This window comes from Sander vitreus, chromosome 10, assembly GCF_031162955.1.
Source record: "Sander vitreus isolate 19-12246 chromosome 10, sanVit1, whole genome shotgun sequence".
In the NCBI taxonomy this organism is placed as follows: domain Eukaryota; kingdom Metazoa; phylum Chordata; class Actinopteri; order Perciformes; family Percidae; genus Sander; species Sander vitreus.
The window spans coordinates 8,735,621-8,759,100 of record NC_135864.1 but is presented as its reverse complement, the minus strand read 5'-3'; the positions used below and the strand labels follow the sequence as shown (position 1 = coordinate 8,759,100).

The window sequence follows — 23,480 nt, the reverse complement described above, 5'->3', positions numbered from 1 at the left end:
ATGTGGTCAAATCCTTTATTCAGATGATTTGTATGCTGACGATGATGTAACCTATGTGAAGAAAATGTCCCAAGAATGAATCCATTGCAGTTACCAACACAACTCTCCATGTTTGAATCAGGAGATTTTTGCCTCATTGTTTGTGTATAAGATAATGGGTAAATATGCTGAAAGTCCAAGGCAAGCTGCATCATCATCATCAGATATCATCAGCCCACCAGTCTGCCAGAGAGCACAGTCTGCATATCAGTGCTAAAAATTGTACAACCTGCAACCAAATCTGAAGAAAGTATGTGTAGTGTGTGTTTGCATGCATATGCATGTGTCTGCATTTGCCTGCAGCCCTGTAGACAGTATCTAGGTAAAAGTTGAATCAGGCAGTGCCAAAAGGGCTCACCCCACCTATTTGTCTTTGAATAGCTCCCACCTGTATAGGTTGATACAGCAGTCATTACAACAGTCTTTTGAAACATTGGGAAACAGCAAATAAATGTTCAACAAAGTGCCACATCACTATTTATGCTCCAAGATTTATTTTGTTACGTGATCTGAAAACCATTAATCAGGTCACACTGTTTAAAGGCTGTGTTAGTTGAAAACTGCATTTAAACATGCATATATTGTTCATGCTTGAGATAAAGGTAGATCTCCAAATCCTGTCCAAACCATCATCTTAAATAATCAGCTATCAATGAAATGTATCTTTCCTATGTTAAGTTTGTTAAAAAATATGATACATTGTTAGATTAAACTACCCAACTGTAAATGAGGTAGAGCAGCTCCACCTTGACCGTTGGTCAGACGGGGGTCTCTCCGTTCCAAACATGCACATTTTCAACAGGCAGTGTACTAGTTATTACAATTAAATACATTTGAAAAATTTCAAATGCACTATAATGGCAGAGGAGAACAAAACGGGCGGCGTTAGGACCTGAAGTCCACCTTCCTGCGGAAGAGGGCGTAGGCTCTGTCAGCCGGTTGAGGAGGAAGGGCCCGCGACTGCCGAGCTGCTCGCGCACGAACTGCGAGGTCCAGACAGCAGCACGAGCGATGCGAGTCAAGGGTTGTGAGGAAACAGACTAACCAAACAGAAACACATCGACCGAGTATCGTCTTGTCTCAGCAGCGTGAACAGAAACACAGCACAGTGAGCATGTCGGTGCTAGCTCTGCAAGAGTACGAATTCGAGAGACAGTTCAACGAGGACGAAGCCATCCGATGGATGCAGGAGAACTGGTAAGGCTACGCTGCCATGTAATGTTAGCGCCTCGTTTTTAATCCCACATTACAATAAACGTTTTCAAGTGCAAATTCAACGCCGAGTGTACACGAGGGAGGCTGTGCCGTGCACTTGTATCAGCCTCGCCCACCGGGATTAACCACGCCGTATCCTATTATATCAGGCTCTGTCATCATCCGCAAATTGCTGCTTGTGCTTCATAAAATGAACAAATTTACGCAGGCCTTTAGCCGCGTGCGAAAGCAAGGCTCTGCCACACTTGAAGCCTGTCTGAACTAATCGGATACTACATGGCATTCCGCTGTTGCATTGTGCTTCTTTAACGGGTAGGATTTATCCCGTGATTTATTTTCCCTATGTTAGTTATTTTATTGTGAAGGTCATCCTTGACTCCAGCTACCTCATCCATTTACAGTCACTGGCCCAATAGCATATTGAACCAATTCCCCTCAGCCATCCACTGTTTTCTCCTTCAAACAGGATGGTCTTACTTATTATTGTTATTTTGATAAAGGTAAGTAAGTCATCATTGTGTTGTACAGGGGAATTCAAGTCAACGTACTGCATGTTAGCAGTAAGGCCACTTATTCTGATTCAGATTTATATTTTTAATGTTTTTCTGAATGTATGAAAATGTTTAGCAACATTTACAATATTTATTTTCACAATTATTTTGTGAACAATTAATAATTATTTTCAATAATGAACAATTATTTTCATTATCGATTCATCTGTTGGACTATAAAATATTGAGTCCAAGGTAATGTCATCAAATAGCTTGTTTTCTCCAAACAACTGTCCAAAACTCAAAATATTTTCAATTTAAATGATGTAAAACAGAGAAGAGGAGCCGGATTCATTTTTTGATGTTTTTGCTTAAAGTGCTCATATTATGCTCATTTTCAGTTTCATAACTGTATTTAGAGGTTGTACCAGAATAGGCTTATGTGGTTTAATTTTCAAAAAAACACCGTATTTTGTTGTACTGCACATTGCTGCAGCTCCTCTTTTCACCCTGTGTGTTGAGCTCTCTGTTTTAGCTACAGAGTGAGAGATCTCACCTCTGTTCCATCTTTGTTGGGAGTCACACATGCGCAGCAGCTAGGTCAGCACAGCTAGCTAGTAAGTTGCAGAGTATGAGGGCGTGCCACGCTAGCAGCTAGGCGAGCATTATAACGTGTGTTACAAAGTGACGCATGTTTGTCACGAAGTAAAGGCTGGACTACAACAGAGCTGTTTGGAGCAGTTTGTGAACAGTGTTTTCTGGTGGAGATGGTAAGTCCCTTTGGGGTGGACTTTGGGATTTTTCACTTTGTAAACCTATTACATGCACAAAAAGATATATAACACAATAAAGGAAAGGGAAAAAGCCCAAAAGCATAATATGAGCACAAAATGACTGAAATGATTAATCTATCATCAACATAGTTGGCAATTTTCTGTAAATCGATTATTAGACTAGTTTTAGAAAGGATAGAGGTTTTGGCAAAAGGAGTGGAGAATGTGGACCAACTTATAATTGATTAATTATTAAACAAGCTTCAACAGAGTAACTTGCAGTGTGTTTCTTGATACATTTTTCGTCACAATCCCTTGCGAAATGACTCATTTCCTGTTTGAATTTGATCTAATTGGTCCGATAACATTTAGAAAGTCTAGAAGAACTGCACAATTACATAATTGAATCCCCATTCAAATTAGCATTGGTGCTAAACTGGAGGTCTCTAGCGCGCCTGCTCTATGGGCCCCATACTGCAGAAGCAGTGTCGATAATCTGGGTATTTTTATACTTGGAAGTTGAACTTTTTGGGCTTCCTGCTTCACTGAGCAACTCTCAGTAATAAACAGGGCTCTGCCTCAAAAGCTGTATCCAGTTCTTGAAGTATATCCATGGCCTACTGGGGTTAAGTAGATATTGCTTTGTGTCTGTGTGCATTGATGCATTTCAAATGTAGGTCATGTGCTGGTCCATCCAACCATACGTTGCATGAACTCACTGTCGGGTCATTACTGTCCAAGTCCATGCCAGGTTGAGAAAAAAATGGTTCTAAGCAATACAAAATAAGTCAAGCGTTAAGTTAGCATAGGCTTCATTATGCATTCAGTGGCACTAGGTTTGTAAAAAGCAGCACACGGCGAGCAGGAGGTATTCATCTGTCTGAATTGTCTGTGTAAAAAACACATTTAGCATATTATTTTTTTAAACAAATTTGGAGTGAGTAGAGCTCATGGAGCCAGTCTTAGAACAGTTCCATTATTATTTATTGGAGAGAGAGAGAGAGAGAGAGAGAGAGAGAGAGAATTGGGAGCAGTGTGTAGGAGCTGTCCATAGCCTGGTACTGACAACCAACCAATAACATTAATCTTCTGATGTCGGCTGACGGAGCATTAGCCAATCACATTGCAGCTGACCTATGCTGACTTCTCTCCTGCTCATGTATCAGAGGATGTCAGACTGGGCCACAGAGGATGTCAGACTGGGCCACAGAGGATGTCAGACTGGGCCAGTGCACGTTGCTGTTAGAAAATGGGATTTGATAGGTTATTTATTACATTAAAAATGTTCAGGGAGGAACTGACTAAGCTTGGCATGTTTTTATGACTTAAGGGTGAGACAGAGAATAAAAGCAAATAAAAATAGGCAAGCTTCATGCGAAATAGAAATAAAATGAAGATGTTTGATGGTTACTTCGGTAGTTGAGCACTGCAATGCACTGCAAACCAACTGCAATGTTCTTTCACCATGAAGTGACTTAAAACACAGACTTGCATACCACACTTTTATTTATTTAGCCTGGGGTCAAGCATCTTTAGCAAACCTCTACTAGGGTCTGGAATTAACATCAACTAAGCCAATTCAGTGTTTCCTTTAGGATTTTATTTTTTAGCAGTGGGGGCAGGTCTATCCAGGTCTGTTCGAACAACAACCCCCTGTTCATTTAATAGTCGACTCTGGACGGGCCCAATAACCTCTGAATAGTTCTACTTATCAAATTGCAATGTGAGGGGCCATAGGCGCCGATTTATGTTTTCCTCCGTTGGTGCTCACGGGCGCACGCCCTTTTTAAAAAAAAAAAAAAAAAAGTAGTCAAAAAATGTTTGCATTTCAGAACCTTAAGAAATGGACAGAGGGCCGACACGAACACACGCCTATTAACTCGATAATAAAGCCGTAAAGTAGGCTATCTTTCAACTCGGGACAGCGCCACTTCTCACAAATACAGATAGGATTGGAGATGAAAAGTTTAACTGACATGCATAGGCGCCGATTTATGTTTTCCTCCGTGGGTGCTCAGTATTTTCCGTGGGTGCTCGAGCTTCGAAGCACCCACGGTATCGGCGCCAATGTGAGCGGCAGCCGATGGGGGTTTGTATTGTGTCAGCAGGATAATTTAAAAGTGTCTGCCCTATTTCTGATACCGTGGCGGCAGAAATTTTGCCATGGCGGGCCGCCACTAAAAATCAACAGAGGAAACACTGCAATTGCAAATGCCAATCAAATTAGTTTTGGGCTGACAATGGGTTGCTTAGCATGTGTGTTAAGATGGAATTGTTTCTGATTATCTTTATGAATTCCACTTCTGGCTCAGTTTTTGTGACATTATTTGAATGGAAACATCATAAATGTGCACCAATTTAGGTCCAAGTTTAGTAGGTCTTAGCTACTGTTGAACAACAATCAGTGATGTGACAGCAGGTGTTTTACCTTTTTCACTGCTGTTGAGAAACATGCCTGCAGTGACATCGCTGATTGAGGTGAGGCCAGAATTGCAACATGCTTTTATGTCTAAACCAGTGGCTCAGCATTCAGTATTGTAAGTGAACAATTGAACACACCCCATGAGAGCTATTAAGAAGGTCCTACCAGATATGCCGGTTGTAGCAGTCTGTAACATAAAAACCCATCGCTACAAAGACCGAGCTGAAGGAGGTGGAGCATCTGTGTTGACAAATGATGATCATGAAAACTATTCAGACCTCAAAGGTAAGACAAATTGTTTAAGTTTGGATATTGACAGAAATTAAATTTAAAAAAAAATCTATGCATTGGTATGGTACTCATTGTACTTGTTTTCAAAGGGGTCATGAAAGTTGAGAGGGTGATGTGTTATTTGAGCACCTAAAAGAGTGATTCAATCAGATGCCTTAGACTGTCTGTATTGAGGACTAGGGATGTTGTAGTGATGAATAGCTCCCACTTTCCATCCAGCATTTTTAACTTATCGTGACGGTTTGGACTCAATTTGACTTACAGTGCATTCAATTCTTTGCGGTGTGTTGTACATGCTTATCTCATAGTGTTGACGATGAAACCATACATTGTTCAGCCCTGGTTATAACACAAGCCAACTAGTGGCTGATTTGGGTAGATAATCCATTTTAGCATTACTATCAGTGCACGTAGGGTAGCTAGGTGAAAAAGCTGCAGACTACTACTGCTCTTACTACACTCCAACTGATATTGTTGCATTTATTGAATCGTATATTATTATTATTGTCAAAGGAGGAAAAACTTCTGTTCACTTGATTTCCGTTGAGCTGTTAAATGAGCTAAGAATCAATGTGCTTTGTTGAGCAGAAGTCCATCTCATTATTATGTTAAAGAATCCAATTAATATGCTGTTCTTAGTGTAGCCTCAGGGTTAGGGTTACTTTACTTTTTACCCTACTTTTTATCACTTTTAGGGGTGATGCATGCAAAGTAAGATGTTTGTGTTTTTGAAAGGAATTTTCTGTACAGACTAAGTCCTTGGCCAAAGAAATGCATGTGTTTTAAAATGGACACAGTGAGAAATCTTTAGACATATACTGTGTATACATTGTTCTGCAGGGATGAATGGAGACTGGTACACTGATCTAATGTGTTCCCGTGAGACTGGCAGCGGCAGCTCAGCGTTGTGAAGCAAGGATGATTAAGTGGCCAGTTGTTCAGAAAACTAGGAAGAGGAAGGAGTGGACATGGACCTAGATGCTGTTGTTTAGCAACATGCATGTGATACTGTGTGATGGGTGAAACCTACTGCAGTTCCAAAGTGGCCTGTTGTGTTTTTAAGATTATTTGCAGTTTGGCCATACTTTCCGGAAGAGAATACTGTTACCTTTCCGTTATACAGACATATTATTTAACCTGCTGACTCACTCTGTACTCAGATGTCATCATTCTCCATTACCATGCAGGTTGTTTGGAATCTGCGTTCTCTGTTTTTGAAAAGCCTCTGGGGTAGATGGCATCGCTATGGGTCTCTGCACTTTTGATGGATCTCTGGTGGTTTACTCTGGACTGATGACAAAGGATGCAGAGCCTGAGAATGCTTCAGTGAAAATGCACCAGTGATAATGACCAATGAGATCTTTGTTGTGGTCTGTTTTTTGTGTATTTTTGTCTGTTAATATTTTCTCACTGTTTATATGATTCAGCTGCCCTATGAGGGATATGGCAATGTTATTCGGAAGTATCATAGCTCACTGACTAGTCTTAAAGGTCAGGTTCCTATGGTACTTGATAAGTTGAGGAGATAAGTCTCTTCCTTCCAAGTCTCATGTTACTTATTCAGTCCAAGAGCAGTACAGTCTATTGTCGCAGGGTTCTTGAGCCCTGCTGTTGGATGGATGAGACCAATAGATACCCCCATCTTAAATTAAGCATCAGGGTATCATTTCAGTGGTCATTAGATAACCAGTTTCCTTTCTTCTGTAGTTAAAGATTTGGTTGAATATGAAGAAAAAAAAAAAAAAATATATATATATAAATATGGTTAAAATGCTGACGGCTTACGTTAAGAGGTGTAAAGTGTGACTGTATTTCCCTGTAGAGGATTCCAACAGCGGGACGTAACAGTCTGGTCGGAAAAACAACACACAGACGTTCACTTGAAACTCGCCAGCCTTGTGGTGCATTTTAAGTTATTGTAAAATATCCTTTTCCCATCTGGTGCTTGTTTTTGTCGTTTACCAGCAAAAATAAGACATTGTTATAAGTTATTGTTATTACATTATTAATCAATCATTTAATTTTGGCCATATGGCATTTAGTATTTTGCTTAATGTAGAAAGTAAATTATTATTTCCTAGTGCATTTGAGAGGTTCCTCTTGATGGCCATACATTTAAATCTAACATGTCTTGCTTCAGCATGCTGCTGCCATTTTAACAAGAGCAGCACATGATGCTGCTCATTTCTGACCATGTTAACCCAGAATTCACCCCAGGCTTGAAGATTGCGAGGCTGTTCGCCTTCTCACGACTGGTGAGATGAAGCTGTAGGCTGGCTCCTTAGGAATTAAGGTCTGCCTAGAGTGTCACTGTTTCTGGTTTCACTTTTAGATTCCATCAGGCTGTCAAGGAAAAGCTTAGATGCAAGCAAAGGAAAGAGCAGTTCATTGTACAGTCTATTGTATATTGTATCCATTGAGTTACTATGCATATACATTTTTGCGTGATTTAATAGCTGTCTTATTCACTGCCTGAGCAATTATTGCATCTTTTCTTGGCATGTTATCTCCATCAACTTTCAATCACTGAACTAGCATGCCTTGCATAATTGCATTACTGCCCTCTGCAGTTCCAGGAATGTGGACTGGGTCACCCTTGTGCTTGACTGTGTACATGTATGCCATTATTAGGTGCTAGTAGAGCACAAGATTTCAACAAAATTGGCCGCCGTTCATCAAAACATTAGATCATAGCACCACCATTAGTCACACATTTTTCTGTGTACCGTTGTCTGAGATGGTTGGATAGAGAGAGATGCACAGCTTGATCCACAGCCTGTAAGTGTAGTCAAGGAATGTAGTGGCTTAAAATATTTAATCGCGATTAATTGCACGCTTGTCCATAGTTAATGTCTATAAATTGATTGTGCATTACAGGGTTGAGGTTATACAATAATTATTACATAACAAAACCAGGTGAACCAAAGATTGGAAAAAATGGCTTGGCCTTAACAGAGGGTTAAAATAAGCATGACTCAAGATGTTCCTAAGCACTTAAAATACTTGAATAGATACATTTTCCCTTCATGTAGGCTACTGATTGCAGAATGAACTGGAACTGGTGGGTGTGTTACTAACTGGATTACAAATGGGTGCTTTGGTGCTTCCTGGATGGGAAATTATTCTGCAATAGCTAGGTCTTACTTACAGCACCTCTTGGTCTTGTTTAGTGGTTTGCAGCTAATGCTACACGGTGCCACAGTAACTCCGGTTGCCTTTCCAAAGTTTTAGATACATTGTCAGGGAATAGAGTTACACGTACTGAACTGCATGACTTTGTGCATTTGTGTGGCATACATACATACACACACACACACACACACACACACACACACACACACACACACACACTTTTGTTGTGGATACAGTTGCATGTGACGCCGTAAACACACACAATTTGGTAAGACAGTTGGACACCAGCTCAATGGCACAGGCGTACAGACTCATCCTCAGACTGCAAACTCAGGATTACGTAACGGGTAAAGTCTCCTGGACCAGCTAATGCAGATCCAAGTTTCACGACAGGTTATCCAGCAGCTTTGTACAACACTGCGAGTGGGGGAGGGCAGGGGCTACACAACCAACATCCTTATTATGTTATGATCTATACTACATAGTCCATATGCAGTAGATACACAGACCACCTAAAACCACAAGGATATAGTACACACATATTGTGATAAACTGTGAACAGTACTTTAAGATTATGTCTATACCTGCTACTTGCAATTGTGTATGGGATCTGATGCCTTTTCTCAGTGGCAGTTTGTCTGGAAATCTTGTTGTGAACCTTTGTTGGGCTAGAGTGGCTTTGTAACTTTGCTTTTTACTCTGTCAGCTATGAACACCTTTTTATTTTTATATATCAGATATTCAGCATGATTTGGCAACGGAGCATACTGGACCAATGCCCAGCGTCACACCCTCTGATAACAAGCACACATGGGAGAAAGACATGTCATACCTAACTAACTGAGCAGCTCTTCTGATTAATTTGACTTACTCATTGTCCTGGTTACATATAATGATCGTGGGCTTTTTAGTCATTGGTTTTATTGTAAACTAATACTTTACTACATTGTTCATGGAAATAAGTTATATCTGATCCTCCCACACCAGTACAAATGGTATATGATTCAAAATGATGTTTTGATCCTGAATTAAGCTTTCGGTGCACAAACACTTTGAACATGTAGATCTTATGCAGTGGATCTGGGACACCTATACTTTTTACACTGCTGCCTACTTTTATTATTTCTCAAAAGAGCTCTGACGTTGTAGTTTTTCATTTTTGCTGCCTGGTCCACTTTGACAACCAGCAGAGTCGAACATTTTGCCACACCCCTCTCTATATATTGTTCTGTGTAGACAGAAGTCAGGTTCAGAAGTGGTGGTTGCCACATCCAGGTTTTTTTTTTTCAATTATTAGTATAGTCATTATAGTTTTGTCATTAAAATGTCATTGGTAAAATATTTTAAGGCTTCTTCCATCTTATGTCTCAACTCAAAATCAATAGATCAACGTCAAGTTTCATCTCAAGTTTTTGCATCTTTATTAGTTTCTGGGTTATGTTGTAGACATTATTTGCTAAGTGAACTGAAGGAAGATGGGAGAAACACATATACACCGTAAATCCTGACTACAGCCAGAGTTGCTAGCAGAGCTTGTCTACGGATCAAACTTTTAGCTATTCTTCAGAAATCTTTTATAATAAGTACAAAATGAATAAATCGTATTATCAGGACTTCACGTCATTTGTCAGTTTGTCAAAGCAGTGATACTTCTTTTGGCCCTTGGATCATTCAAAATGTATAGCTTGTATTTTGGCTTTTATTTTGAAAAACATTCAGTTGATTGTATCATTTCTTGGGTGAATCTGCATTCTGAAGGTCAGGGCTAGAGCTGTAGGGGCATCGTGAAGCATTCAAGGGATGATGTGAATTCACACTGTCTCAAATAAATTCCTGTGACCGCAGACATAGCTTGGCTGCAGCTGGCACTTCACATCCTTTGCAAAGACAACAGCTCCACCTCCCCCACCACCATGAACCATCTTGTTAGAGCATGCCCTTGGATTTCTTTAGCCTTTTATTATTTTTTGACTGTGTAATTCAGGGGCGTTTCTAGGACTGGAGGAGGTTGGAGGCTTAGCCCGGACCCATTTAAATAAACTGAACGCAATACAAAACGGCGATTGCCCAGCTTGTTTATAGCCAGTGTATGTTAATTTCAGCTGCCCAGTTTGTAGATGTTAGTTGGCACCAACATTTGGCCTAAGCATAACTGGCCTGGCAACCCAAAGGCCAGGTTTTTTTGTTGCAGATTTGTGTGGTGACTTATGATGCGGGGGTCTGGGGGGGTCCTCCCCCAGAACATTTTGTGCATTAAACACTTCATTTCCTGCATGATGGTGAATTTTTATTTACCCATTTCTACATTTTTCTGCATCAATTTATGCTGAAAATATCTTTATGTAAAGGGAAACATAGATTACAATCCAAATATACAGTAAAAACACAAAAGAATATATTGCAGTAAGGCTCTCAGGCAAACTATTTATTCTCCTGTAGATCGACTTTTCTAATTCTATCTGAGTCAGCACACATTGAGCCTAGACATCATTTACTCCTCCCTCCTCTTTTCCGTCTTTTGTTGGAGAAGTAACCTCCTTAAATGTGCAAATGACAATTATTCACCTCAATGATACATTCATTAATTTTAATTAATTAATAAACGCCTGGACTGTAATATTTCAGATGTTTGAGTAAGATTTCTGCTCATGTTCAAAACTTTGTCCACATTCAAAATATATCCCATCTGTGCTCTCTGACATTTGGAGGAGTCATGATATTTTGTGAAAAATAAAGTTATAATTAATAAAAAATATAATAGATCAAGAATAAAGTCACAATGTTTCAGAAAATAATCTACCTGCACCATAGTCTGCTGTGCATTACGTGATTGCTCTGCGTGATTGCTCTGCTGATACGGTAGATCTCAGATCTGACAGACTCAGAGCCCCGTTTGAGACTCTGGTCTCTGAATGAGAGAAAGTTCAGGGAAGTGGCTGTACGCTGCTCTACATCGGAGGTGTCGCATTTGTGCTCCGTGTACTCCTGCCGCAGCATGCCCACAGCAGAGCGCGTCCATTATAAACCTGAAGCTGCACAGACCACGGAAGGCGTGCTGCTCATCTCTATTTTTACAGCGACAGTGGACACTAAGCGACGCACGGGTCTGCTTCAGAGCTCCGTGTGTTTGAGTCTGAATCATAGACTGTAAACGTTGCGTCACAGGAACTTCAAATTAATCATCAGTATTGCACTCCTAAACTTTGTGTTGATGACATCAATGTATTAGACTGATTTGGCTATGATTCCTCCGAGAATTACACCTTTCACAGCTTTCCTCACGTAGAGACGGTTGCTAGGTGATAGCAACAAATACGGCATGATGGTCGGACCCCGCACGTAGCTGCACGTTCTATTTGCCTCGGAAAAATAAACTGGACAAAGTTACAGTTCTACCATGAGTTCTACAAAAAAAAAAGTAAGACCTGCGAGTGCTTTGGAAAATACTTTTTTTTAATTTGCATGTGCCATTATTTTTTTATTATTATATTTATAATTAAATAAATTATTATATATATACTTGTTACGGGGCTGTCGCCGGGGATGCCCAGGCCTAAGGACGCCTCTGGTGTAATCTATCTTTTAAACATAACGCAGTAGGCCATGCACATCGTAACCTCTGGCTTAGTCTACTTGTTTAAGATGATGATACATCGTGGAGAACAAGACAGAAAATTCTTCCAAACCTTTGTGCTCGGGCTGGATCACAAAAAAACATAGATTGCAACAATCATTGAGGTAGTTTTTGATACTGATATTATCGTTGTCCTGATATTGGCTTACCTGCAGAAATACATAGATAAGACATGAGAAACAAAGACATAATAAGGGCACATTTTCTTCCAAAATAACAACCAAATAATAACATGAATAACAGCCTTGGTCAGTTTAGAAAACATTTTTAATGAACAGGTATATTTCAGAGGGTTTGTACTGTAAATACGGTCTTTTAGTGAAAGTTAAAGAAGGTGGTTGAGGATAAGATTGCTGGAGTTTAAGTTTTCCAACTTGCAGAGCCTTCGCGTTTTAAGCTAATGACGTGGTGACATCAGTTTTGGCTCGCAGACCATCGCGCCAGGGACTCTATGACGAGCATACACCTCGCTTATTAAAGAGGAGAACCGTTGTAGCATTTTTGAAAACGACTAAGATGGTTGCAGCTGATGTGGAACTTTCTGTTAAAGTACTGTTTTCAATATTTTGATGGCAAAACACTTGTTCAGACATTTTTATGCTACACCATCACCAGCATCCAGAGGTATTTTGGTCTATGACTTTTTAATAATGCCCCTTGGAACTCGAACTCGAAAATAAACTAAGAGGTTCCAGAATGATTCGCATTTGCGATTTAGTCTGCCGTTATCAGACTATAATCACAGCTCAGGCCATACATCACTCTGACCTTTGACCTTTCAGCTTTGAGGACAGGCAGGACACCATAGGGGAATGCTAAGATTGTTGCTCCTCTCCAGCCCAACCGGCCTCATTACATTATGTGAGCCACTGTGTATTCAGTGTTGGCTCTGTTCTCCCCTCCTTCGTATGAAGTTGAGAAACAGTGATGCCATTCTGCAGTCCAACCGTCTTGTCATTCTCTGAAAGCTACTTGGACTGGAATGCTTTGTCCTTTGTTTTGTGGAGGTGGCCTAAATCAGTCTGTGGGCTTCCTGCAAGAACAGAAAAGTGGCATCTCTCACTTTCAGAACACTGACGCACAATGAAGTCTATTATGTTAAACAACTGTTATTGTACTTTTGTTCCTGTCTTTGTTGGCCTGCCTTGTTGTTGGTTACTATTATTGATAGCAATAGTTTAGGATTCACATTTTTCCTTTCAGTGATAAACAGCTGAGAAAAAAAAAATTCTTGAAATGTACAGCTTTTTATATTTGAAATGTATTTGAAAGACAGGTGGGAAGTAGGGGTGCCCCAAGCCAATCTGCAGGTCTTGATATTTTTTAATCAGTTGGTATTGGCTAAAATATGACTGCTAATTGATATTCATCTTAACATGACTTACTCTCTTACAGTATATGGCTGCCACTACAACAATACAACAAACTAGAACCTCAAAAATGACCACCAGGTTGAGTAAATGTTACTGTGACACGGGCTCAACAAAAACAGAACACTAACGAAAGTTTTTTTTTTTTTTTTTTGTTCTGTTCTATATTGTCCACTCCCTGCATATCACACAGCCACATTTGAAGTTTTTTTTAAGTGGCTAAGCAAACTGCACACTTTTTTTTCTCTCGCTTTTTTGCCTGGCTACACACCTGATCAGCAAAACAAAGTGCTGTTGTTGCTGTGTAGCCTACTGCTCAAGTTGCAAAACAGAACAGAATGAATTGCTGTTTCCAGGTTGCATATGTCACGCTTCTATGAGAAATGTTTGCATTTGTAGTGGTGTGGGTTGTGCACAGGTCATTTGAGTTGTATACCAGTGTTCTACTATACCTTCTATTACTAAGAGAGTTGTCCCTGAATAGATGGTCCTATCCAGAGGGAAGAGGGAAGCGTGGAAATGACGCTGCCTGTGGACACGTACCTTTACTAATTACGTATTTTCCTTTTTGGCTAATGCTGATCCAAACTATTCCTCTGCTCCCTGTCCAATAGACCAAACAGTTTTTTGAAAAGAAAAAAAAATGCTCTAGATTTTGGCAGAATGCCCCAATCTTCTGTTGGTCCTACTCAGCATCCAGTCTGTCAAGTCAGACCACCTGCACTTTGCAATTGTGCTGAGCGCTGGGAAATGCTTTTCTTTAGATTCTGTTGGGCCAGGTGGTGCTTCAGCACAAGTTCTTCACTTCACGTTGCACAGCAGGGATCTCTGACAAGTCAATTAATGTAAACAGGCATCACAGGATGGTGGGAGTTGGAACTGAATAGAAGCAATAACTGTAAACTGAAAGCTAAGCATTTAGTGATTGCTGGAGCTGGCCTCAAATCATTAAATCATTACTTCAGGCATTGCTTGTGAAATCAATACAGCTCCATATTGTTGTGTTCTGTACACAGTATGTTGTGCTTATTATAGTGGCGCTGCTGGGAGAGGAGCAGTTAGAGAAGCAGACTTTTGGTTGTATACATTTAGTTTTAAACCTAGAAATGTAAAGGCAGGAGTGACCCTCACTACTCCTTTAGTAACCTTTGTGAAAATGCTTTTAACCCAAGTCCATAAAGCAGCGATAGCCAGTGATGTTTCCTGTAACGTTATTGGACTTGTACGCCGTGGTACGGACAGACAAGTCTGATCTCCGAATACATGATTGTCCACCGCAGGTTGACGTCGGGTTGCTTTTCTCCAAAAGTTCAATCAGTCTCAACTTTCTCCTGCAGGCATTTAAAATAAATGGAAATACCTACGTTTTGCCGGACTCACGACAGACGCAGTGTTTGTGAATGAATGCTCAGCCAGCGCCTCATTAAAGCATGGCATTATGCTGCACATTCCTACTTGTGCTTGTTACTTCACATTTCTCTGTTCTTGGCTGAGATGGGCGACATAGAACTGCGTAAATTAGCCAGCAGCTAGCAGACATTTAGCTAACGTCAGCGGCTTAATATCGACAAAACACCAACGTGAATTTCAGCCTGCATGCACGTTTAAAAACAAACAATATGAGCCTTGCACAGTATTTGCTATATTTCTGCTGTTATATCTGGTTGACTCCTCACATTGTTTGAGGTCTGTTAAGCAGCTTACTATAAGCCACCCTGTATTTATGTGATTGTGTGACTAATAAGCACAGCATTTCTGAAAAAGACCAGACATAATCAGCACATTAGGCTGTGTAGGTAAAGGCAATGAAAAGTCAAAAAAGGTTAATGTTAATCTTTCCTCTGTGTTCGTGTGTTCACAGGAAGAAGTCCTTTCTCTTCTCTGCACTCTACGTTGCCTTTATCCTTGGGGGCCGCCATGTCATGAAACCGAGGGAGAAGTTTGAGTTGAGGAAGCCGCTGGTGCTATGGTCGCTCACACTTGCTCTATTCAGGTAAGAAAGCGCTAACGTTATTAAATAGAGCAAATAAATATCACTTTTCAAACACGAAGAGTAATCCTAATTATTTACAGTTTAACCAGTTAGTGGCCTAATTAAATGTCATTGTGTAATCAATAAAACGTAAGCCATTCATGCCATTTACAAACATTTCTCTCGCTTTACTTTTCACAAAATGGTTTCTCTGGTTTATGAAGTGGCTCAGTAGACAGACAGCTGATAGAATATCTGCATCTGTCCACATTTACTCAACTCAGTCATTATACTGGTCCTTTTCCTGTGGTCTTCCTAGTTTGAGGAGTTAGTGCGGGGAATAACTTAGACTTGCTTATTGCGGAGCTGTCATCTTTTCTTTGTTTTAATTAGTTTTTTGCCATTGTGTTGGTATAAATACAGGTACAATGTGTAATTACTTTGAAATTCTAGAAATCTAAAATCTTTTATGTATAGTATGCCTTTTCTCTATCCATAGTGCAGAGTGCATCTGTCACATCAGATACTACCAGCAACAGAGGGAAGCAGGTGCTTTGTTGTTATGGATTATTGATTTAAAAAAACAAACAAAACAAAAAAACAATGAGCCATGGTTTATTTCAAACCAACGCAAAATGTGGTTTAATTCACACAGGATTCTTTGTATAAAATAGGTGATTTGTATATATAAAAAAATATATATATATTTAAAAAAAGTATGCATATTTGTTTATTTAAGGTGCAGCTGATACCGACACAACATGGCATAGACTTCACATATCAACCACAGTAACAAAATAACCACACATTTCCCGTTTTGTCTCTCTGTCCTTGTAGTATATTTGGTGCCATCCGTACTGGGAGTTACATGACGTACATCCTGATGACGAAAGGGCTTAAACAGTCAGTTTGTGACCAGAGCTTTTACAACGGGCCTGTTAGCAAGTTCTGGGCATACGCCTTTGTACTAAGTAAAGCACCAGAACTGGGTAAGTCTTGGCGTTTTTATGGCATGCCTGATAGTGTCGGTGTACTGGGTACAATATATTGTTTCCCATAAACCATCTTTCCCAAATAAATGAACAGACCAAGTAAGGTTTTGTTTTGGATTCATTTTATTGTCATATTGTCGCACATGAAGCTTGTGCTCTTTAGTGATGTTGCTTAGTAGTGTTGTTAGTCATCCCTTCATTACAACTGTTTTGTTGCCAGTTGTATTAGTGTATCCCAATGGTAGACTAAACACATAGACGTTAGGCACTACATACAGGTCTATAGTATGCTGCTGTACCAAATAGCATCACAAATATCATGCTGCTGCAGACTGTTTTACCGCATGCAAGTGGTCATATAGTGTATTTGGTACTGTACATGGTCTCCACAAACCTCCCCCATGTCTTGAACAACCCAACTTCCTCTGTCATACCTGCAGGTGACACTCTCTTCATTGTCCTGAGGAAACAGAAGCTCATCTTCCTCCACTGGTACCACCACATCACCGTGCTGCTCTACTCCTGGTACTCCTACAAAGACATGGTGGCCGGCGGCGGATGGTTCATGACCATGAACTACTTGGTCCACGCTGTCATGTACTCTTATTACGCCTTGCGAGCTGCCGGCTTTAAGGTGTCGCGCAAGTTTGCCATGTTCATCACACTGACCCAGATCACCCAGATGCTGATGGGCTGTGTGGTCAACTACCTGGTGTACTCGTGGATGCAGCAGGGCCAGGAGTGTCCATCCCACATGCAGAACATTGTGTGGTCCTCCCTCATGTACCTAAGCTACTTTGTGCTCTTTGTCCAGTTCTTCTTCGAGGCCTACTTTGGCAAGTCCAAATTCTCTGCCACGGCTGTCGCCAAGAAGAGCGTGTGAACAAATGCCATAAGTATGAGAAGAAGGGAAATAATGAAGAAAAAGGGAGTTAGAAATGGAAAACAGGGACCAGTGACTTGAGAGAATTTGTTAGGGTTGGGTAAGGGGATATTGAAATGAAAGATGGGTGATGGAGAGGTGGCATGGGGGCTTGGGTGCGTGGGTGGGGGGGTAGGAGGGTCAAGAAGATGGCTGGTGTTTGTGCTTAAGCATTACTACTAATGTGCAGATCTAAAATGCCTCAAAGAACATGATATCTCCGATGAGGGATGCTGAGGAAGCAGCGTTGCCATGATCAGAAGCCATCGAGTTGTCCACCTGAATTTTAAAAAGGCCCTTTTTGAATTCATCATGAATAGTTTTTAAAACCTAAAATTAAACAAAAAGACAAAATTGGCAGATAAAAAAAAAAAAATCCATCTGCCACGTGCATATGTTTACTTGATATTAAAATAATTATTAATTGGTGCATATGAAGATGGATGGAGTCAGCGTTGACTATGAAGATGGATGGAGTCAGCGTTGACTTGAACCATCTGAGTATGTTTTTGTCCGTCTGTTGTCAGTGTTTGTTGGTTTGTTTTGATCTGTTTTAAGAAAAAGTTTGAAACACTGGAGTGGTGGTGGTTGATGTGAACTGATGGGGTGAACGGCACTGTATCTTCTGTGTCTTACATTGCAAAATGCGATATTTTCTCAGGTGTTAGGTTATCTCTTTCTTAATATAATATGCATATCAAGACAAAATAGACATGTTTAACATCAGCACCGGTTTACGGTATGGCTAAAACTCATCCAGTACCGCCGCATAGTTGATAAAAAATACGAATGAAGCTGATTGGACTGACTGACTCAGATGATCACAGTGCTCTTAGCATGATGGGAAACAGATGCGGACAGTGCCCTGCTTCACCACTTGTCATGACCATGCAGAAGTTGCCGACCACACTTGGAAAAATGACTTGCCATTGATTTCCAAACGCCTCTCTGTTAAAAGGGCCCCTACACGTGAAGAAAACTTGTCTTTTGGACACTGAAGGATTACATTGAGGACAAACATTTTTATGTTTAGCAAAAGAAAAAAAATTCAAACATGCTGTATTGACTTAAAAAAATAGTATGTATCCTTAATGGTGTTTGTTGTGCTATTGTGCATTTGCACTGTATCAATGTCAAAAACAATTGTTGCTGAACAACTTAACGTATGAACAAAGAGTGCAAAAAATGTGTCATACCTGTGGTGTGTATTTTTTTTTTTGTCTCATCTGTGACATCTTGGGTGTGGCACAGACTTAGGCTAATCATTTTTTTTAGTGCTGAACCTGAAAAGCCATTTTAGGGACTACGTGGCACATAGAGGCAGCAATATTGAAAGGTTAGAGGGTGATTATCACTTCCATGTCTGTTGAGTAGACTCTTTGAATACTTGTCAGACTTGATTTAGTGGATCTTATGTAGCAATAATTACTTCGATTTAAGTTGTCTACTTGCTGTCAGCTCTTAAACATATCAATGATTACACTTTCTGGTTTCACCTAGGTTACTTAAGTCAATGTAGATCATTGCTGGATACAATTGGCTGGTGGCAGGTATAAACAACATACATGACTTGAGTAGTGGAGCTAATTGGCTCTACCAATTAACTATTTCACAGTTGGTGCTGGACCTGCATTCAAAAGTATCCACTGGACCTGACCTCCCCCTAGAGGTGTAGCTAATTGTGCAAGCAAGCTTAATCATTGAGACTACATATTCCACATTCTTTCCTGTGATGAATTGTTGGAGATATATGCACACCTTAAATCATTCTTGCTGGATTCTACAATAGAGACACCCTAGAGTGAAAACTTTTACAGAGAGAGAGAGAGACGAAGGCTAAGTTTATCCCAGCCCAATGTGTTCCCATGTTTAGCAGACTTTTAAGCAAAAATAAAAGCGAAGAAAACATGGTAGCAGGAAGCGACCGTCTCCTCTCACCTTCTGTGGGACTACAAATATATGTTATTTCCGACTACCGTTTTTATTCGGTTCGAAAAGACTCAGCTTAAGTTGTAAATGAGTTAACTCTTATTTATTGAGCAGCAGACGGAATATTTTTGTTCGGCTGGATGATGGAGTCTTTGAGGAATCTGAAAGTGTCATACTGTAACTGGTAAGTGTTGTCAAACGACCAGCGAGGTTATATGCGGGTTTAGCTAACGCTAACTCCCCCACACGTAACTGCTAATTCCATTAGATCGTAAACAAACATATTAAGATGTAGTTAGCTAACTCACTTCTAGGAAATGGCTAATGTAACGTTAGGGATTTTTTGTTTTTGTTTGCAAAGGTACGTGCAGAACTAACTTGCTTGTTGGGGAGTAGTGTCAACAACTTGAGGCACACTCAAAACGGCATACAAATGGAGGAAAAGGAAATATTAGTGGCATAACGTTAGGATTCATATTACTGCCAGTGTAACTCCAGCTTCCAATGCTTTATTTTAGCATTATAACGTGTTAACAAATGTAGGGGAGAGTGGGGTAAGATCTTATACAGGTGCTGGTCAAATAATTAGAATATCATGAAAAAGTTGATTTATTCCAGTAATTCCATTCAAAAAGTGAAACTTGTATAATGTATACATTCATTCCACACAGACTGATATATTTCAAGTGTTTATTTCTTGTAATTTTGATGATTATAACTGACAACTAATGAAAACCCCAAATTCAGTATCTCAGAAAATTAGAATATTGTGAAAAGGTTCAATATTGAAGACACCTGGTGCCACACTCTAATCAGCTAATTAACTCAAAACACCTGCAAAGGCCTTTAAATGGTCTCTCAGTCTAGTTCTGTAGGCTACACAATCATGGGCTGGCTGTTCACAGCGCGCTGTGTCCAAGCACATTAATAGAGAGGGGAAGGAAAAGATGTGGTAGGAAAAAAAAGTGTACAAGCAATATGGATAACCGCACCCTGGAGAGGAAACAAAACCCATTCAAAAATGTGAGGGAGATTCACAAAGAGTGGACTGCAGCTGGAGTCAGTGCTTCAAGAACCACCACTCACAGACGTATGCAAGACGTGGGTTTCAGCTGTCGCATTTCTTGTCAAGTCACTCCTGAACAAGACACAGCGTCAGAAGCGGCTCGCCTGGGCTAAAGACAAAAAGGACTGGACTGCTGCTGAGTGGTCCAAAGTTATGTTCTCTGATGAAAGTACATTTTGCATTTCCTTTGGAAATCAAGGTTCCAGAGTCTGGAGGAAGAGAGGAGAGGCACAGAATCCACGTTGCTTGAAGTCCAGTGTAAAGTTTCCACAGTCAGTGATGGTTTAGGGTGCCATGTCATCTGCTGGTGTTGGTCCACTGTTTTCTGAGGTCCAGGGTCAACGCAGCCGTCTACCAGGAAGTTTTAGAGCACTTCATGCTTCCTGCTGCTGACCAACTTTATGGAGATGCAGATTTCATTTTCCAACAGGACTTGGCACCTGCACGCAGTGCCAAAGTTACCAGTACCTGGTTTAAGGACCATGGTATCCCTGTTCTTAATTGGCCAGCAAACTCGCCTGACCTTAACCCTATAGAAAATCTATGGGGTATTGTGAGGAGGATGAGGCGACGCGCCAGACCCAACAATGCAGAAGAGCTGAAGGCCACTATCGGAGCAACCTGATCTGGGCTCTCCTAACACCTGAGCAGTGCCACAGACTGATCGACTCCATGCCACGCCGCATTGCTGCAGAAATTCAGGCAAAAGGAGCCCCAACTAAGTATTGAGTGCTGTACATGCTCATACTTTTCATGTTCATACTTTTCAGTTGGCCAACATTTCTAAAAATCCTTTTTTTGTATTGGTCTTAAGTAATAGTCTAATTTTCGAAGATACTGAATTTGGGATTTTCATTAGTTGTCAGTTATAATCATCAAAATTAAAAGAAATGAACGTTTGAAATATATCACTGTGTGTGATGAATGAATATAATATACAAATTTCATTTTATTTTGAATGGAATTACTGACATAAACCAACATTTTCATGATATTCTAATTATATGACCAGCACCTGTATGTCAATGGGTAAGATGAGCCAGTGTGTAAGGTGACCCACCCTGTTTCTAGGCAACTATGCACATTTGGTGTCCTGTGTCAACACTTTTGTTTGTTAAAGTTAACTTTCTGCATTGCAGGTATACTAGCTGTTAAATCAAATGCCATATCAAATTTATATAGGTCTAAAGTTGTGTATGGTACATGTTGGTGATTTATCAACATATAAAACCATGTGAATCATTAAGCTAAAGGTTAGCCTGAATTGCTAAGCTAGGCCGTTTTTACCAAAATGGTGACTATGAGGCAAAGTGAGCCAGATGATGTGGGGTGAATTGAACCAGAGCTACAGCCTTCAACAAAACTACAGTTGGGGGGTTCGTTGACAATCTGACCAAAACTGATGGGCAGGTGACAGAATTAAAATATTCTATAATATTAATACAATTTAATGGCAACTATAGCAAGATACAAGAGTAAAGTACATTTACTGTACAAGAAATTGACATGTTTACTTATCAGCCATACGTTTAAATTCCCTGAATGATGTGCTGAAGAAGCTTCCTAAACCTCAAAAGGTTGGAAGCAACAAGCATCAAGGTGTGTGTGTGTGTGTGTTTTAAGTTGTCACCTTAACACTTTTTTTTTCCTAAGGTCATATTTTCAAGGTTCTTTGTCATAGGTGCATTCTTAAATTTTCATTTGATAGGCAACATCCCAAATTAACAGTATATGTCTTCATTGTACTTCTGTGTGTGTGTGTATGTTAATAGCATTTGACGGTTGATTGTTTTTTTTGATAAGGGATTTAGACTCTCAGGCTGACTTTTCAAAGTTGTTTTGTGACAGTTTGTTTTAATTGGATTTAGGCCTAGTCTATTTGTGTTGAATATATTGCTACTACTGCTAATAATACTGACATATCTTATCACAGGTTGACTTTGAATGAAGTGGTTTTCCTTGTACACTATCCCCATCTGCTGGAACAAAATGGGCATGACAATAAGTTCTCCCAGGTTTAGGTGAAATCCAGTTGCAATTATTCTATGTGCCTCCTATAATTCTCATGTTTGACTTCTCTCTGTGTTTTTGTGTGTCCTGGCTATAAGACTGTCTGTTAGAGTGAGCATGTAAACTGCAAGAGCAACTTTATTCATCAGCCATTTATCAAAATATTGGTTTCTAGACAGTGAATGAGGTCTGTTAAAGTATGATGGAATTCTCTCCAGGACCATATACCAACAATCTGATTTGGTGGTATCTCTTTATTTCATTTATTTGTACAAGATAACTATTTTACCAGACTAAAAACTAGGGGTGCATGATATATTGACTCAATATCGTTATCGCGATATCACGTTGCGCAATATTATAGCGATAGTGTCACGATAAGTATGCAGTATTTTGTTTATATTGTGGAGCGCTGCGTCTTGTCCGTTGGCTGTGTGGCTTAGTTGTTTGATTTAGAGCCCGCTTGAAACGCTATAATGATCATTTCATTGGCCAGTTACCGTGCCACTTGCACATGTTAGTACACGTCAGCACACAGGCCCACTACGTGACAAACCGTATGGAGTGTACCACGTGCGTGCATATTTCGACAGAGTGACAGTGTAAGTGAAGAAATAGAGACAACTAAACGGAACGAATCAGAAAAGCGAAAGAAAAGTTGTCTTGTTCTTTTATTTTATACTGTACAACCAGTAAAACATGTCCTGTTCTGTAGACATCGTTATTTATTTATTCATGTTGGACCAGTCCAATATGACTGTCAGTTGAAATAAGAAATTAGAAAGTGTTGTAAGAAAACTTGTTTTATTTGTTATGAATCTATTTTGATGCGTTTTCCCATAACTTTTGTAATTTTTCATATGTTTAAAAATATCTAAATTTATATCTAATCACAATATTCATAATCGATATCGCAATATTGCCTGAAAAGCACCTAACCCACTCAAAAAACTTAGATCTTCACCATTGGTTTCAGCTGAGTGTTTACTGTCCCATGATGGCCCTAACATCTTTCAAAAGCTTGTTCACCCTCACAAGAATGCAATAGAAACAATGAATACTTGTAAGCATTGTGTGAGAATGGCCAACATTACAATGAATGCATTAGAGTTCTAAATAATATTATCCTTAAGCCGTTTCTGCTTCCGGGGGTTGACTCCGTTTTCATTATGAATATGTACTATATGGTTAGAAAGATGTGACACACAAATGCACATAAACA

General features: G+C 39.9%; 1 protein-coding gene across 1 annotated transcript; it reads left to right on the top strand.

The window, feature by feature from the left end:
- The first annotated feature begins 994 nt into the window (after positions 1-994).
- Positions 995-18,448, top strand: elovl6 (ELOVL fatty acid elongase 6). Its single transcript, XM_078260148.1, has 4 exons — positions 995-1,236; positions 15,229-15,360; positions 16,177-16,328; positions 16,772-18,448. The coding sequence occupies exons 1-4, from the start codon at positions 1,154-1,156 to the stop codon at positions 17,212-17,214; spliced, it is 810 nt and encodes a 269-aa protein (XP_078116274.1). The 5' UTR covers positions 995-1,153; the 3' UTR covers positions 17,215-18,448.
- Positions 18,449-23,480: the final 5,032 nt, after the last annotated feature.

Excerpts from the sequence above, each read along its gene's own strand:
- elovl6 (XM_078260148.1), top strand. The coding sequence starts at position 1,154 with ATGTCGGTGCTAGCTCTGCAAGAGTACGAATTCGAGAGACAGTTCAAC. Across the intron at positions 15,361-16,176 it reads CTCACACTTGCTCTATTCAG|TATATTTGGTGCCATCCGTA; the intron begins GTAAGAAAGCGC and ends CTGTCCTTGTAG. Across the intron at positions 16,329-16,771 it reads AAGTAAAGCACCAGAACTGG|GTGACACTCTCTTCATTGTC; the intron begins GTAAGTCTTGGC and ends TCATACCTGCAG.